At 39.1% G+C, this 16094-nt stretch overlaps 1 protein-coding gene across 1 annotated transcript in view; it reads right to left on the minus strand.

Moving 5' to 3' along the window:
- The window catches only part of hdac9b (histone deacetylase 9b), a 45658-nt gene extending 32292 nt beyond the window's left edge, over nt 1-13366 (minus strand). The window contains exons 1-2 of the mRNA XM_042490278.1: nt 13104-13366; nt 10027-10088 (exon numbers count right to left, since the gene is read on the minus strand). Coding sequence (XP_042346212.1) covers nt 10027 — 1 coding nt within the window. The 5' untranslated portion in view covers nt 10028-10088; nt 13104-13366. The remainder of the gene's footprint in view (nt 1-10026; nt 10089-13103) is intronic.
- Nucleotides 13367-16094: the final 2728 nt, after the last annotated feature.

Raw genomic sequence — 16094 nt, forward strand, 5'->3', positions numbered from 1 at the left:
GTACCAGCTCCAAACTCAACTCCCAAGTTCTATGGCTTAATCACCATAGCACTGCTGCCTTGTGACACACTGTGCATGATGAAACCCAGCAGGGAGGCAGACTGGAGAAGGACGGGAGCTGGACTTAAGTGTTGCAACAGATATGAGGGGTGGACAAACACTGCTGCTTACAACTAATTTGATCCGGCTCGAAAATGTTTTGTTCCCCTTAATAGCAGATGATCCATATGTGGGAGGGAATGAGTCAGCCATGTTTTGTTGTTCCTTGTTCTCTGAACTTCAAAGCCCCCGTGTATCTCAGGGGGGGTTGTGTATTGTAACGCAAACTCATCACAGAGTGACTCTGATCGCCCTCTTAAACGATCTTGATCAATTAATGTTTATTAGAATCTTTTCAAATCAAATTCATTCCTCCACCTCTCTGACTTCCTACTTATTGCTTGTCTTCCTGCCTGTGTGCAGAGTTTCATCATGCCACCCTGGGAGGACTGTGGCGGATGTGATCATTGTCAGGTGCCGAGTTCTCCAGTCAGAGGGGATGTTCCTCCCAAGAGAGGGGCTGCATACTAACAGCAACTTCTGACGTAACTATGCTGCCCCCTGTCCCTTAGTTTCTTCTCTCTAGTGGCTCCCTGACAGCTCAAGGGGCAGCCCCAGTACAGGAGGAAAATTACCTCTCCACACCAATTACCTCGATGCCTGCCATGTTACTTACATCAGCCCCTGATGAGTCACAATTGCTAACTGTAGAAGAGTTCCTGGATCAATTTAAGGAGCAAGACCATGGCACATTGCTGCCCATGTGTCTGCATGTGGAGTACAGCATGCTCTATTTGCAACCAAGCCCCGCCATTCTACCTGCTAAAAGCCGCGTAAAGTTTTGTCACTTAAAACAGCCTATTTTCCCTTTACCTTGTGGTCAGGCTCATAAAAGCACAAAGGCACTATGAATGTTGATTTGATGGTAAAATCCAATTAGCCTGTACATCTGGATGTGTTATGTGAGCGTGTTTCCCCACTAATGATATGGGTGCTTTTGTTTTTATTGGGTTACTCTGTCTGGCGTCCTGTGGTATTTCCTGTTGGACTTTCAGGGTGATATAGAATGCACTTAACAGGTTGGATCAAATAACATGAAAAAGCATTTAAAGGCAGTCATGTTTGGTACTTAATCTTGAATCACTGCCAACAAAGTTTTGCAATGCAGCTAATACCACAGTTAGATGGAGCCCATGCAGCTTTATACTGCTCTCCTGTGAAAGAGGCCGAACATAAAAAAGACAGAGGTGGTGCTATTCAAAGAGCGAGATGAATCAACATGTATTCTAAAATTTTTTTTTTTAAAAAAAGCTCTCAGAAAAATGTGTTCATTCATTTGCAGCAAAACTTCTATCTGAGGTGTGAGAGATAGACTGAACCATAACAGAGTTTCAAAAGGCACAAACACAATTTCAGAGCATCCACTTATTGTGCACTGACCTTGAGGTCAGTTTACTTTCTAACTTTGAATAGATCCCTGATGCTGTGCCTTCATCTGCTGCCATAGGCTTTCTAAAAATAGATGTGGAGAGCAAAGGCCCACTGGAAACAGAGGACCGCTCTCAGTATTTTTACTGATCAATGTGCTCATCTCTGCTGGAAACCATTGATCCACTGTTTGTATCAAATTGACATTGTTGTTGCTGTGCAACTTCCACCCTACATTCAATCATGACAAGCCCACTTTATGTTCCACTTTGTCCCCCTTGACCAGCACCTTCTCTCAAAGCAACACACAACTATTGATCCTCTAACGATATTCTAACACCGAAAGGTTTAGCATTGATTACAACCTTTGAAAGATCATTCTTAATGTCAGATGGAATTTCAGTGAGCTATTAGCCAATGAACATGACGTAGGATTCACAGGAAACTTTTCTGCCTGAAACCACAGTGTGCAGAATCATTGCATCAGCGGCTCTCAGACCTACATCATTGAAATGCCTGCAGGAGTCAAATGCCTCATCTGTGTCATAAAAACACACAGGCCCAAACAGACACATGTGACTTTGATGGAATCCAGCCAAACTTAGCTGACCTTAAAAAATCCCGGAGGGATTAATAAAAACAAAGGTTCTCTGTTCAAAGGCATCCTTCCAATCCACATCCTGCTAGTTGAGCCCATTTATGAGAGGATAATCATAGCATCATCCCTCCCAAGTCCCTTGGAGCTATTATCTTAATATGATAACAAAATATACATTTTTGGTATTACTAATATGGCATTACCAGAGAACACATTTTATTGGGCTTGTATATCTTTTAAAAATACCAGCATTGTTACTAGAGTCACAGGAAAATTACAAGCAGTTTTCCAGATTTTCTTTGAAACTGACACATCTCACTTCAGTGACCTAAATATGTCAAGTACAAGAAGTAACCCTACAACATAACAAAATGAGAACTGTAGATGTTTAGTAGATTATGCCTACTGTCTGACTGTTATTCTGGATTTGTCAATGACCTTTAAAGTCTCAAGAAAAACTCCATTCATGGATTTTAAAGGTCCAAACGACTAAAAACAGTGCAACAGGAAATCAAGTTTACTATGGGAAGGGTGGGCTGACGCTTATTGTCCCAGCCACTTCCACCTACGCCACTACTTCTTTACTTGACCACAGCACAGTCACAGCACTCGCCTCCTGTGGTGTCTCAAAGGTCTCAGACACAACAATACCTCTGAAAAATAGCTCTTCCTCTGATTATTAAGGTAGCGCTATGCAAACCGGGAAATGTCCCACAGTGCACCCGCCACCTCTGTTACAATGTTAATGTCGGGCTGCTCCATATGCATAAACCTTGAGGGGCTCCAGATGTATTTTTAAACACTTTGCTGGGGTGACCTTGAGTTTCTGGATCTTATTATAGCATCATATATATTTTTCCACCACAGTTACAAATTCACCATGGTGAGCTACCATATCCTTCATGCAGTGAAAGTTACAAGCTTATGTTATACAAACTCCCAAGTATTTTGTAAATACAATGTTCTACTTTTGCAATTCCTATGAGAGTGCCTAAACAACCCAAACAGCTCCCTATTTTTTATATTCCCAAAGAGGCAAAGAAATGATTCCAGGGTCATCTAATTTCTTTGCTGGGAAAAATAGTAGTACTTCAGTTGTGTCAACCACTGATGAATTTGTTGTTCGGTTGAAGTATTCAGTCTCATGCTGTTTTACCACTAAATCTTCCAGTCTCTCTAAATTTAAGATTTGTCCTAACACTTTAACACTATACTGCACAATAAAGTTATACAGTGGTCTGTGTCATTGCATCGGTTATTATAATGCAGACCTGACAAATTCCTTCTTTTATTCTCAGTAGTCTTGTATGAGTCTCACCAGCTTGACTGAGACCGGAAAGCGTAGAATTAACTAAGGCAGCAGGACTTGTAGTTGTGGGACACTGTCCAAGCGGGGTAAAGCCCTTGGTGGATCCTTCAGCAACAGTGCACCCTGCAGGTTGATTCAAACAGGAACGCAAAATGAGGAATGGCAAGAAATCCAAGAGATATTACTGTGAACTTTGCAGCCAACTCCAAGGACCAGGAAGACAAATACTCTGACACACAACAAACACTGTGCTAAAGCAACTGGACACCACATGGGTCCAAGGAGCACAGAAATACAAATCAAGATACTCACTCTGCAAATAAATAGACATGCACAGACAAACTAAAACACACGTGCATGCAGTTCCACATAGCGATGCCACCATTCTGTGCTTGGGAGTGGCTGCAGCGCTCCTGACCTCCGCCTTTCATCTCGGATCCAGTAACGAGACTGACTTTTTAACCCAGCCCCTTGCATAACACAGCGCCTAACAAGCATTGGCTGTCTCTTTGATGACATATGTAAAAATTAACAGCACAAAAACTGTTTCAATTGTGCAGTCTCTTCAAAACTGTGTGTGAAAAATCAAAAGATGAAATGAAGCTAAGAGGGTGGAGGCTTCCTTTTGAACTACAAAGTTGGGAGATTCCTACCTTTAATGGACCTAAAAAATTAGAGAGAAAAAAATACTCCAGGCATCCATAGCATCTTTATTCTTTTTTTTTGTCTGCTCACTGATAAAAGATGACTATCACTGATTGTTATTCTGTGCTTTTGAGTACACCTAAAGACCACACTCCTAACATTTTGTCAGCAGCTTTGCTGCGATAATGCCACTCAAAGCTAAAAGCGAGAATCTAAAGAATGCTCTTAGGTTGTCACCTCAAAGGGGGTACATTTTTCTGTTTTGGTAACAGATGGGCTGGTAACCCTTTCACACCTATCTGGCCACTGAGACCTTTACGAGAGCTCTGCTCTTAGATATCCAGCGAGTGTGTCCAATCTCTGTGTAATTCCTGGATCCGTTTGTTCTGCACATTTCACGCCAAGTGGGGAGGGGTTGTGGCCATGACCTCCTGCAGTCCCATAACTCACAAGATGGGCTGAGAGAGGTGGCAGGTACCCACAGATAAAAGGAAACAACAAAGAGATGTTTAGCATGACGCATGGCAGTGCAGTGAGAGCCCCAAAGGATGCTTGTGATCCGTGTTGTGATGGGATGGAGTGACAAGTAATGGGCCCGTGAAGCCTGAAGTTTGTCTGCTTCTGCCATCAAGGAAAACAGCCCCACCCCTGTGATAGCAAAGTGACAATCTGCCCATCAGGCTGGGTATACCAAGAACTCTCAAGCACGGCTCATTAATCACCTTCACTGACTTCACCATGCAGCTGTGACAGACCAGGATCGAGGGCAGGGGTAGTCCACATGGCGCCTGTCAATGGGCACGATGACAGACAGATAAGCAGATGGGTATATGTAGACCGTCAAGACACATATTTTAGGTAAAAATAAACAGAAAAATACTCTGGCATTTAAAACAATGTCAGCTAAAGAATTAACTAGAGAATAAAAAAGCACAAATGGAGGTAATAAATATGTTGCTCTAACAAAAAGCATATTAATCTATCTTGAATACTCGAAGCGGGAGCCTTAAATCTCTCCATTTTTCATCCACACAAGAGGCCTCTCAAAGACATGAATGATTCATCTTTCCAACTCCATTTGGACAGGAAGTGAAAACAAATGGAGGCAGGTCCCCCAGAGAGCCCTGGGGTCTACAGTGGGGCTGAATGAACAATACTGAGAGCACCAGGCTAAACCCACCACACTCTGTGTCTCAGCTGCAACAGGAGTCAGACCCCCCCTCTGGGCCGCTGCTCTCCTCCTACTGTCTCTATACAGAGAGAAATATTCCTCACACATACACCACTACCTACTCCTTTTTTCACTCACAGTTCAAGCCCCAACTCTGCACTGTGAGTGCACCTCTAACTTTTTCACCCAGCAGAAGAGCTAGAGGATATACATCATCATATTGGTTCAAGGATTGATTGAAATAGTCTGTGCTTTCATTGCAACTGCCTTAAACAGAGTTGCTGTTAATAATGTGCAACTGCAAAGACAAAAAGAACAGAAAAAACAAACATTACAAGTCTCAGTGAGAAAAAAACGTATTTAAGTCAAAATAGTTTCATGGCACATGGGCTACACACTCAGATTGTCTGCACAATGTCTGCTGTACAGCCGAACTCTTGCTTGCACTGGAGCAGCAGCGGCCAAGAACAGCAAAATAAATAAAGGTGTGAACATGACTCTCCATCTCTTTTTCACGACAACACACTGAGATAAAGCCCAGGACTGCACTCTGCATGCTTCTGTTTAACCTCAAAACACATACAACACACGCACAGGAGGCTAACGAAAAACAGAACTCTGGGGTAATATAAAGTACAAGGTTTTATTACTTACATTGCTGTGGAAAAAAAAAATGCTTGTTTGCTAAAAATGCATATGATATGTGAGTTTAAAGGGGTTCAATTGGAATAAGATCCCAGCCTCATGAAGTAGGTGTGCTGCTCAGCAATGATTCCTAGGCAGATGAACTAATCTTACCTTACCGATTTCTAACATAGCTTGTGAATATGTTGTGCCTCTGCCAGGTCAACAAGGTTCACAGCTCCAGGCCACTCCAGACTGACACCAAGCTGCTATTTTACAATCCTGTCTCGTGCAATCTGAAGCTGGTATCTCCGACACACCACCTTTTCAATAACTAAGAAAAAAGTCTTGTTTTCAGTTGCTGACAAAGTATTTCACTTAAAAATACAAAATTTACATGGGTTATATGAGCCTAAGCAGATAGAGAATTTCCAGAGAGCAGAGCTGGTAGCTGGTGCTAATTTCCAACCCTGATGCATGTACAAAGCTTCAACCTGATGCCGACAATTTGCCCTGGTCTCATAGGTGTATCTTGTGTGAAACAATAGTAATCTGTTGACAAAAAGCCTTGATGGCCTTACATGAAATAAAGACAGTGTTATATTTCAGCACATATAATTGCTAGTTTTATCCTGTCATTTAAGCTTCCTGTGCCACACCGATGAGAAGAATATAACAATGAGCCACTGCAGAACAGAGACCAGCACCTTCCTCTGGGCATCAACAACACCCCTCCTCTCACAAAAACTCACTGACCCAAACCCATTTTTTCCAGTCTAAGAGAAATGTCAAGTCCAGACCTAGAACTCGTCTCTTTGAAGGGAACATAGCAGCCAAATATAGCCTGCTAGACTCTACGCCTCCTGACATACATCAGGCTCTACGGGTTCTGCTAACAGTGGTTAATTTTGGCCGACTGCCATGTAGTCACTTACTATTAAGCATCATAACTATACAAAGAAAATTATAACCAAGCAGTGAAGTGTACACTGTTGCCTGGTAACCTAATGCCATGTTGGGGATTCATCTTGTTATGGAACAGAAAACACTTACAGCCAGAGCCAATAATAGATCCTGGACCACACAAAAAATAGTTTAAAGGTGTCAACAAGCAAGAACATGAAGCTGAGAAACATATCATGAGAGATATACCGTTAAGAAACAAATCTCACTTTTAAATGCATGTTTTTCAAAATTTCAGAAGTGTTTCTGTGATTGCAACCTCTGCCGAAATTACATAATTATTATTCATCTGTCATTTTGCAAGTGAAATGATGGATAGAATGAGAGCTTATTTCCAAGTGTGAAATCCAGCTAAAGAACACATTATGCAGACTGGCACTGGGTGCTGGGTACTAATTGCCGAAGCTGTTTTTAAGTATTTTGGATCATAGAGAATTACACAAAATGCCCCCTCTCAAGAAATATTTGGATCACAACAGAATTGAAAGCTAACATACAGATTTTTAACTCGGCATCACAAAGGCATACACCTAACTCAGTATTTTGCAATGCTCCATGCTCATAGCTTGTTTTAATTCTGCTTTTATGCATGCAACATGAAAACATTACAATAAGACTAAACAATCTAACTTTATCAGAAAAATCACAGTAAGCTACAATACATTATGTGTTTGGTATTATGAGCCTTTTGGGCATCATATATTTACTTGTAATTGCTTTGTTTATACACAGTATATCATCATCATACTATATGCTGTCTTTTATGAGTTTTGGGACTCTTATTAATGTCCCATAATGTCTCACAGTATGACTGTCTTGGGCTCCACATGCTCATTAAATTATAAAGCAACACCAGATAATTTATTGTAAAAGAGTTCTAACATGAAACAAGAGGCATCCACTGTGGGTTGTACAGGTCTAGTTGGTACTGTGCAACATACACAACTTATTCAGAATAATCATTGCACTATATAATAAATCATCTGCTTAATACATTACTTATAACACCTAAAACCTGGTCACCCCAAACTCATTACAAGTTATTGATGTATACCGAGGCTAATGTTATGAAACTGCTGCGATTATTTGTACTTTTAAAGTGTTATAAACAAATAAACAAACAGATGTGTTAAAACACCCTGTCGGTGTGACACTCATTATGCACTATTAATGTCTTATGACGTTTTCTCTCATACATGTCAAAGAAAATTAACTCAGTTTTATTTTGGAAACACATCATTCCATTTATGGAGGTTCCTCCTCTAAATAAGAACATACCACACAACATCATTTGGCTCAGTGGTTCTCAATCAGGGGTCTGGAGACCCCCAGGGGTCCTTCAGGAAGTTCCAGGGGGGTCCCCAGGAATTGTTTATTTTTCACTAATTACTTTCTCATAGAAGTGAGTACAATGTGAGTAAATTTTGTAAGAGTGACTGTTCTGATCATATGTTTCACTTCCTCCATGGTTACCTCCCCAACTATCATATTCTGGTCTTAATCATATCAAACAACCAAAAATATTTTCTGATGGAGGTACCTGAAGTCAAATCTTTCTTTTTTTAAAGTTATTTTTGGTTGTTTTTTTTCTGCTTTTATTTGATAGGACAGTTGTAGCATGAAAGGCAGAGAGAGGGGGGATAAAATGCAGCAAAGGGCCATGGGTTGGAATCAAACTCGCCGCCACCGCAGCAAGGACATAGCCTTTTGTACATGGGGCGCCCACTCTCCCAGGTGAACTACTGGGCGCCCCATGAAATCTTATGAAATAGGGGTCCGTGACCTAATGTGTATCAGTTAATGACACAAAAAAGGTTGAGAGGTATTGATTAAGCTAAGACACGAGGAGTAAAAACACTCATCTATGAGCTTCATACAAGCTAGGAAGGCAGGTGTCCTGAGGAGAATTTAATACGAACTTTGATTCAAATACTCCTAACACACATAGCTTCCTCACAAAGCATATCATTTTATTGCTACATTACCATACAACTATTAATTTTCTATGTGTGTTTGTCATGTTACGTTGGCACACCTGTACACAGACACCCTTGCACTGTACACAGGCACACACACAAACACATAGGCTTGCAATTGTGTTTTCCCTATGATTCCTTTGTGCCCATTTCAGGCAGAAAATTGGCTCAATCATTCTGTCATGTCATACTTTACGTCACCCGGCACAAAACACCACAGCATTCTTCTTCTCTATTGGAACTGCAATTTCTGCTGCGTGACATGAAGGCTGCCTTCACACTGTCACGGTCAGTCAAGGATGGCACACAAACACAGGAAATAAATCCACAGTGACAAAGCGTAATTCATCACTTCCATCACTTTAGTTGTGAAAAAAAGAAAAGGCATTGTATTCTCTTCACTTTGATAAACAAGCTCAGTCTCACTTCTTATGTCATCTCTGACTGATTATTCTGGGGGTGCTTTAGAATATTTTTATAGGCACAAATCTGCCAGATGCCAACTTTAGGACAATAATAATCAACTATAGCTCACATGCATTACACAGCAAGGATATCATGCAACATGCTGCTTCTGTGAATACTGCTTGCCAATTGTATAGCTCAACATGCCAACTTATCAGGTCCAGTGAATAATTCACAGATGCCTGCCAAGATTTGTTCTATCGAAAACATTTTGTCTCATTAACACATTCATTGGTACTATGAAATTATGTGTTAGGCTAAGTGTAAGGTGCTGTTAAAATGACTTTCTCTCTCTGACACAGCTCAGATGGTACCTGCCCCCTCAAGCCATCTGAGCAGTGCAGACATCTGTGAGCATTAACCTGCCAAGAACAAGTCCAATGTAAAAATATTATAAATATTCTGAAATGGAAAACTGGCTGAAGGGTCATTTTGACTGACTGTGAAAAGCTTTCATGTCGAGTATGAGCTGTGTTCTCTTGTGTTGCTGTCTAAGTGAAAATGTCATGTGTACACTGTAGGGTCTGTCACTCTTGTTGTTTTCTCTATAACATTGTTCGGTGAAGATTGAAATGCTGTCACCATATGACACCTGTGGAAAGAGCACTGGTCACCAATGTCATCATACTTGAGCCATTTCAAAAGCAACACATCTGCTAAAAGTTTTTGTTGGAATGACTGCGTGTCCAACATAACAACTGAGAACCAAACTAACTTCATCATATAGATCACATTAGAACAGCTGCACTGTCAATTAACGTTGATTACACACATCTAAATACATATTCAAGAGAAAAAAGGTCCTTACTTTTGACTCTAACCAGGCATGTTCATGTCTTGCTTGTGTGTACAGGCTTGGTTCTCTTGAGTCTGTAAACACAAAATATGCAGGAAAGTAGCTGTAGATTCAAAAAAGCATTTGTCACACACACAACAGTACACAAAACAGTGTGCAGATAAATGCTTATCACCATAGAGTGTGCATATCTAAGTGTTGAATTTGATAAAATCAATTAAGAAAAACAAAGAAGCAAAACACAAAAATATGTACAATGCAGTAGAATATTAAGAAAATAATTAAAAATGGATATGGAACATGGGATATGAAATATTCAGCATTAAGGGACATAATGCAGAGCAATGTGATATAGATACTGTAAAGGATAGAAATACAGAAGTAAAGTATAAGATGTAATAATTGGTAGAAAGTAACTAAGCACATATATTTAAGTGCTGAAACAAAGTACAATTTTGAAGCACCACTTTGTGCACTGCCATTTTTTGCTACTATACACTTCTATTTTACTACATTTTATGAGGGAATATTGTGCTATAGTTAAGTTCAGACTGAGATTTTACATGCAAAACATATGTTCCTTATGGGGTTGAGCAACATAATGATATTATATGGACATCAAGATATGAGACTAGTTATGTTTGGATATTTTATATCGCAAGTTCTTTCCTGGTCTTAAAGGCTGCATTACACTAAAATGAAGTTTCTTACAAGACTGCTCTAGTTTTTACCCACTTAGTCATTATATCCACATATCTGTTGATTATTTTTCAAAATCCATCATGTAATTATATTGTGAAAGCAGCAAAAGTTAACCCTTCCATATCGTCTCAATATTGACACCAGGGTTTTGGGTAAAAACTGTTATAATATTTGACTGTTTCATATCACCCTGCCTTAGCTCAGTATGTAAAACATGATGCACTGTACTAGATTAAACTACCTTTAAATAATATAGCAAGAAGCAATTTAAATAGGCAACACCTTGCTCAACTACAACATTATGGTACTGCCTTTATGTTAATTAATAATAATGATCTGATAGTATACCAATGTAATTCTCTGTACATTTACTTTTTATACTTACATTTCATCGCTTACTTTTACATGATTAAACACAGGACTTTTACTTGTAGCCTGATGGATAACTTACAATATATAATGCAGTGCTAAGTGATCTAAATACTTCATCATCCACTGAATATAGTGTGATATAAAGAAGAATAGTGTAAGTAGAGGGTGGTAGTGTGCTGAGATATTTTTCACAAGTATTTATGGCTATAATTAGTGTACTCTATTGTTCAAATGTAAGCCTGCCACACTGCTCATAATCCAAAGAGATTGTTATATCTCATTCAGTTATTTATGTAAAAGATTTTAGTCAGATCAAGTCACGTGTAGCCTGCCACAAGGGGTGATAAAGCCTGGTTAATTAATGGGTTGTTGAAAAAGGACTTTCGCACTTCAACCACGTTTGGTGTGATCATACATTCATAAGAAAGTCTATTTATAGATCACAGTCTGCACTATTATACCCTCCATGTTGGAAATGCAGTAAATAGTCTCAGAAAGCAACAATGATTTGATCCATCAGAAGTTTAGCAAAAACAAACAAACAAAAAAATCTGTAGTGTGGTTGAGTGGGGGGTGTCACAGCTTGTCAGTGATGGGCACAACTCAAGTGCACAACTCTATTACTTGAGTCAAACAGATACTAATAGTATAGATACTCCTGGTCAAGTATTACCCCAATACATGTTAAAGTTGCTCAGTCAAAATAGTACTTTAGTTAAAGTACTTGCTTTTAAAAATACATTAGTATTGAAAGTACTCTTCCATTTAAGCTGAATGATTTCTGTATATTGCCACAATACATTACAGAATCAAATGACTGTAAAACAACCTACTAAATGCATTTACTTTCTTGCAGAAGCTGTTGCATAAAAAGCTTGTTGAATATGTTGCAAACATATAGAAATGCCCAGAAACACTAGCAGACAAAATGACCAATATTGGGGTTTTTTAAATTCAACTGCAGCTCTTGTTTGTCTCTCCGTTTTATGGCCCCATACTGTTTCAACTAACTGCTAGCTCAAAACAAGTCTTGTCATCCTCCGGCCAATGCCTCATCTGTCAAACAGTGAAATTGCTGTAAATGCAGCTTCTTCCAAAAATAATACATAAAATAACATAAATAAATAAACAATCTACCTTAACATGCCAGTTAAACACCTTATTATTGTTCAACAGCAACTTGGCTAAATAGAAAAATCTTACTGATAATTAAATGAATTCAAAACTAAAAATAACTCAATGTTTAATTTTGAGCTAACAACCAAAGTCCAAAACGGAACTTCTGTTTCCAGTGCAAACAATCTGCTGTGGATTTATGGACCTTTGCATTTAGAAAAGAAAAAAAAATCAGCTGACTTCAAAGCAAATGTAACGAGTAACGTGAGCCCTCATAATCGTGGTGTCAAAACTACAATAGGCCTATATGTCTTTCAAAATGTAGTGGAGTTAACTTACTAAGTTTCCGAAATAGTACTCAAGTAAAGTACAGACACATTAAAAACTGTACTAAAGTGGGCCTACAGTTCTTAAGTAAATGTACTTTGTTACTGTCCACCACTGCAGCTTGTTCTTTACATCCATGGTTATAAAACATTTTTATCGGCGGACTCACAGTAAAACTCAAAGTAATTTACAGACAGCCACCTGTGACCACAGAACCAACCATTAATTCACGTTAATGCGCCGATTTTATAATGTTTTGCTTTCCAGCTAAAACATATGATGGAAAACAATATTGTAAGTCAATTATTATTAAACAATAACCTTAATATAAATTAACTCTATGCCTCCACTGTTTAGGACATAACTGCTGTCTTATAAAAACAACTTTTAGTGATAGTCATATAGGTTAAAATAATTCATAACTTAAAGCACTAAGGTTAGCTAGCACTCATTAGCTTAAACAAACATATATATTTTAAAAACAGCAACTGCATTTTACTTCGGCTACATTTCACGTCGAATTTGTTCAACTCACACACTTGAATGTAAAATTAGACACGTTGTTTATCTACCTTGAGGACAGTTCAGGGTTTGACGTGTGTGCTGCTGTTTAGACAGGAGGACATGCGGGGTGCGGTCAGGGTCTGACTGTGGCGCTGTGACGACGGAGCTATTAATAGTCTAACTTGTTCGAAAGAGGGGACGATATAAAATCCTCGCCGAGAGAGTTGTACACTCCGTCTTCTCCGCTGTACTCCAATAATAATGTATGTGATGGAGAGACGAGGGTAGCTCGGGCCACAGTCTGTCCTCAGCAGGTTCACGAGTCCCTCAATCAATCATCTGCACGTGCGTAGTTTACAAGAAATGGACACTGTAACTTTAACTGGTGCTGCATACCATTATCAGTGGTGCAGTGTAACCAAGTACATTTACACAAGTACTGTACTTAAGTGCAAATTTCGGGTATTTGTACTTGTACATCTACTCCTTTCATGACACTTTATACTTTTACTTCAAAAGAGGGGAATATTGTATTACAATAACAATACAATAATATTGCATTATGGATACCTGACAGCTTAAGTTTCCAGTTACTTTTATATAATATTAACAATTATAATAATTAGTAGATCAATCAGTTAGCTGATTAAAAAAATTAAGTGGCAACTATTTTGAGATACATTAAAGACAATTTTTTTTTTTTTTTTTTTTTTTTTTTTTTTAGAGTTTTGGGGGTGGGTTGTTTTTTTGTTTTTGTTTTAGTTTAAGATCTTTTTAGATATTGTAATTTGGCAGCTATTTTGATAAACATTTGTGTCATTGTCTATTTTTCTTTTTCTGAATAGGTTTGAGTTTTTGTGTGTTTTTCATGTTTCCTCTTTTTTAATAGTTTTGAGCTTTTGTGTTTGTAGTTTAATACATTTTCTTGAGTATACTTACTTACTTTTACTAAAGTAACATTTTTAATGCAGTATTTTTACTTTTAGCAGAGTATTTTCAGTGTAGCATTAGTACTTTTACTTAAGTAAAGGAACTGAATACTTCCTCCACCACTGCCTATTGTGGAAGCTTCTATAATGCTCAGATGTTAAAATCGAGTTTGAATATTTTTTAAAAATGTGTATTTTACTTAATTCTCACGGTATTGTTTCTTTTAATTGTTTTGAGTTGTGTTAAATTCCTCTCTCTATTATAGCCCAATATCAACACAGAGGGAATTATGATAATAGGGGCATAAGACACTGGAGTAGCTCTCTGCTCGTAAAGAGGCTATTATTTGCTCTTTATTGCATAACATGTGAATGCCACGACAGCTGCATACAGACTACAGTTTGCAGTGATGCACCTCCTAAAAATAACACCTGTAGCGTCTACAAGTGCGCACAGAGATCATTGAAATGGAAACAGTGCCATCTACTGGAAATATTACATTGTCATCAGCTGGGACTCAGCTAGGGCTATGACTGGGACAGTGTTTGGCCTTGTTACATCAGATGCTGTTGTGCAACAAAAACAATCCATGAATTACAATGCATTAATACATCTACTTTTATATTTCCAGTGGCTTAACATGTGCTCCAACAAGGTTTGTATTTTTAGATAATCAACAAATCTGTCATCACGCAGCACAAGGTCCATCACCTCAAACCTGAGAGGGAACAGTAATCTGTGAACCTACCAACTGAGAACTTACACATTCTTCTGGCTGTATATGTACCCATTGGCAGGAAAATTGGTAAAACAAGGAGATGCTTTTATCTCAAGCAGGAGCAAGGTCTTGGTTAGCACAGATTATATGTAGATTTGTCATCGTCATAAATCTACAGCTGTCCACGGTCTCACATTTTTATTTGTCACTTCAAAGCATTCTTCAGTGCCTCTCCTTAGTTTACTGTTTGGCTCAGAGGACAAATATCTTCCCTTTAGAAGAAGAACAAAGTACCTAATGTGATCGCTGTTCACCTGTTCCCCACATCACTGCTCAATGTGTTTGGATGTTTGACTACATCTTCATCCATTTCGATTACGTTCCCCCATAGATATTAATGTTCCTTGGAATATTTTGAGCATTGACTTATTTCTGTTTGCTATACTCCTAAAGACTTTTAGGTGACAGTGTTTGGGGATTTTTCTGCTGATTATGTGGCCTCTGGCTGTCCATCAGCACTGCAGGAACAACAGTGGGAAGCGATAAGCTGAAATCCTCTCTCCTTCCATTTTGCCACTGTCCTACAGCAGCTGGGAATGACCCAGTGAGTGACACCACTTTCATCCCAGGACCGCAACTGTCCAGCTGTCTGCTATCCCTCATCCTGACGGCTGGACAGACAGGGGCACAGTCCAGCATCAGTGAATCTTAGGCGTGATCCTGCATGCATGTCACTGTGGCTGTTTCATCGCTGTGCAGGACCCTACAGCTGGCAACTAGACGCTAAGGACCATGTCATTTCTCAGCAAAATGAATCTTCCTGGTGATTTTTTTTATCATCTCTCTCTCTATTAATATTACAACATTATCCTATTATGGTGGGAGGTAGGAGGACCTAGAAAGTGGTGCTCTTGATTTTTAGTCTACCAATGACTCAAAATGTTTTAATTATATAAAATATTTGAGTAAAAAAAAAAAATTAAAGTTTTAAAAAGCTCTAGTAGAAAGTAGAGTCATATTCATTTTGTTTTAACTCCCTCCCTCTCTCTTTCCCTCCCAACCACACAAAGGGTCCAGTAAACAAGAAGGGTGGAAACACAGGGTCAGAGTGCACTTTTTGAGAGGGGTGGAGATTGGGGAGGTATTTGAGTATGCATCTGTTTTCTCCATTTATGCATGCATTTACTTCTTTTGTCTCTCATTTCTCCTCTTCCCAATTTAGTTTGTGGGAACCCCTCTCCCCCTCAGCCTCCCCAGTGAGAAAGTATTCCTGCTTTGGTTACTGTGACTTTCAGGGGGGCTTAGGGACAGATCCAGAAGGATTACCCCCAGCGAAGGCGACCAACCTACACCCAAAATCATCAACATAGTTGCCGAAACCTTTTCCCTCTCCCTTCTCTTTGTATCCAGT

The sequence above is a fragment of the Plectropomus leopardus genome, chromosome 7 (genome assembly GCF_008729295.1).
Source record: "Plectropomus leopardus isolate mb chromosome 7, YSFRI_Pleo_2.0, whole genome shotgun sequence".
NCBI classification, from domain to species: domain Eukaryota; kingdom Metazoa; phylum Chordata; class Actinopteri; order Perciformes; family Serranidae; genus Plectropomus; species Plectropomus leopardus.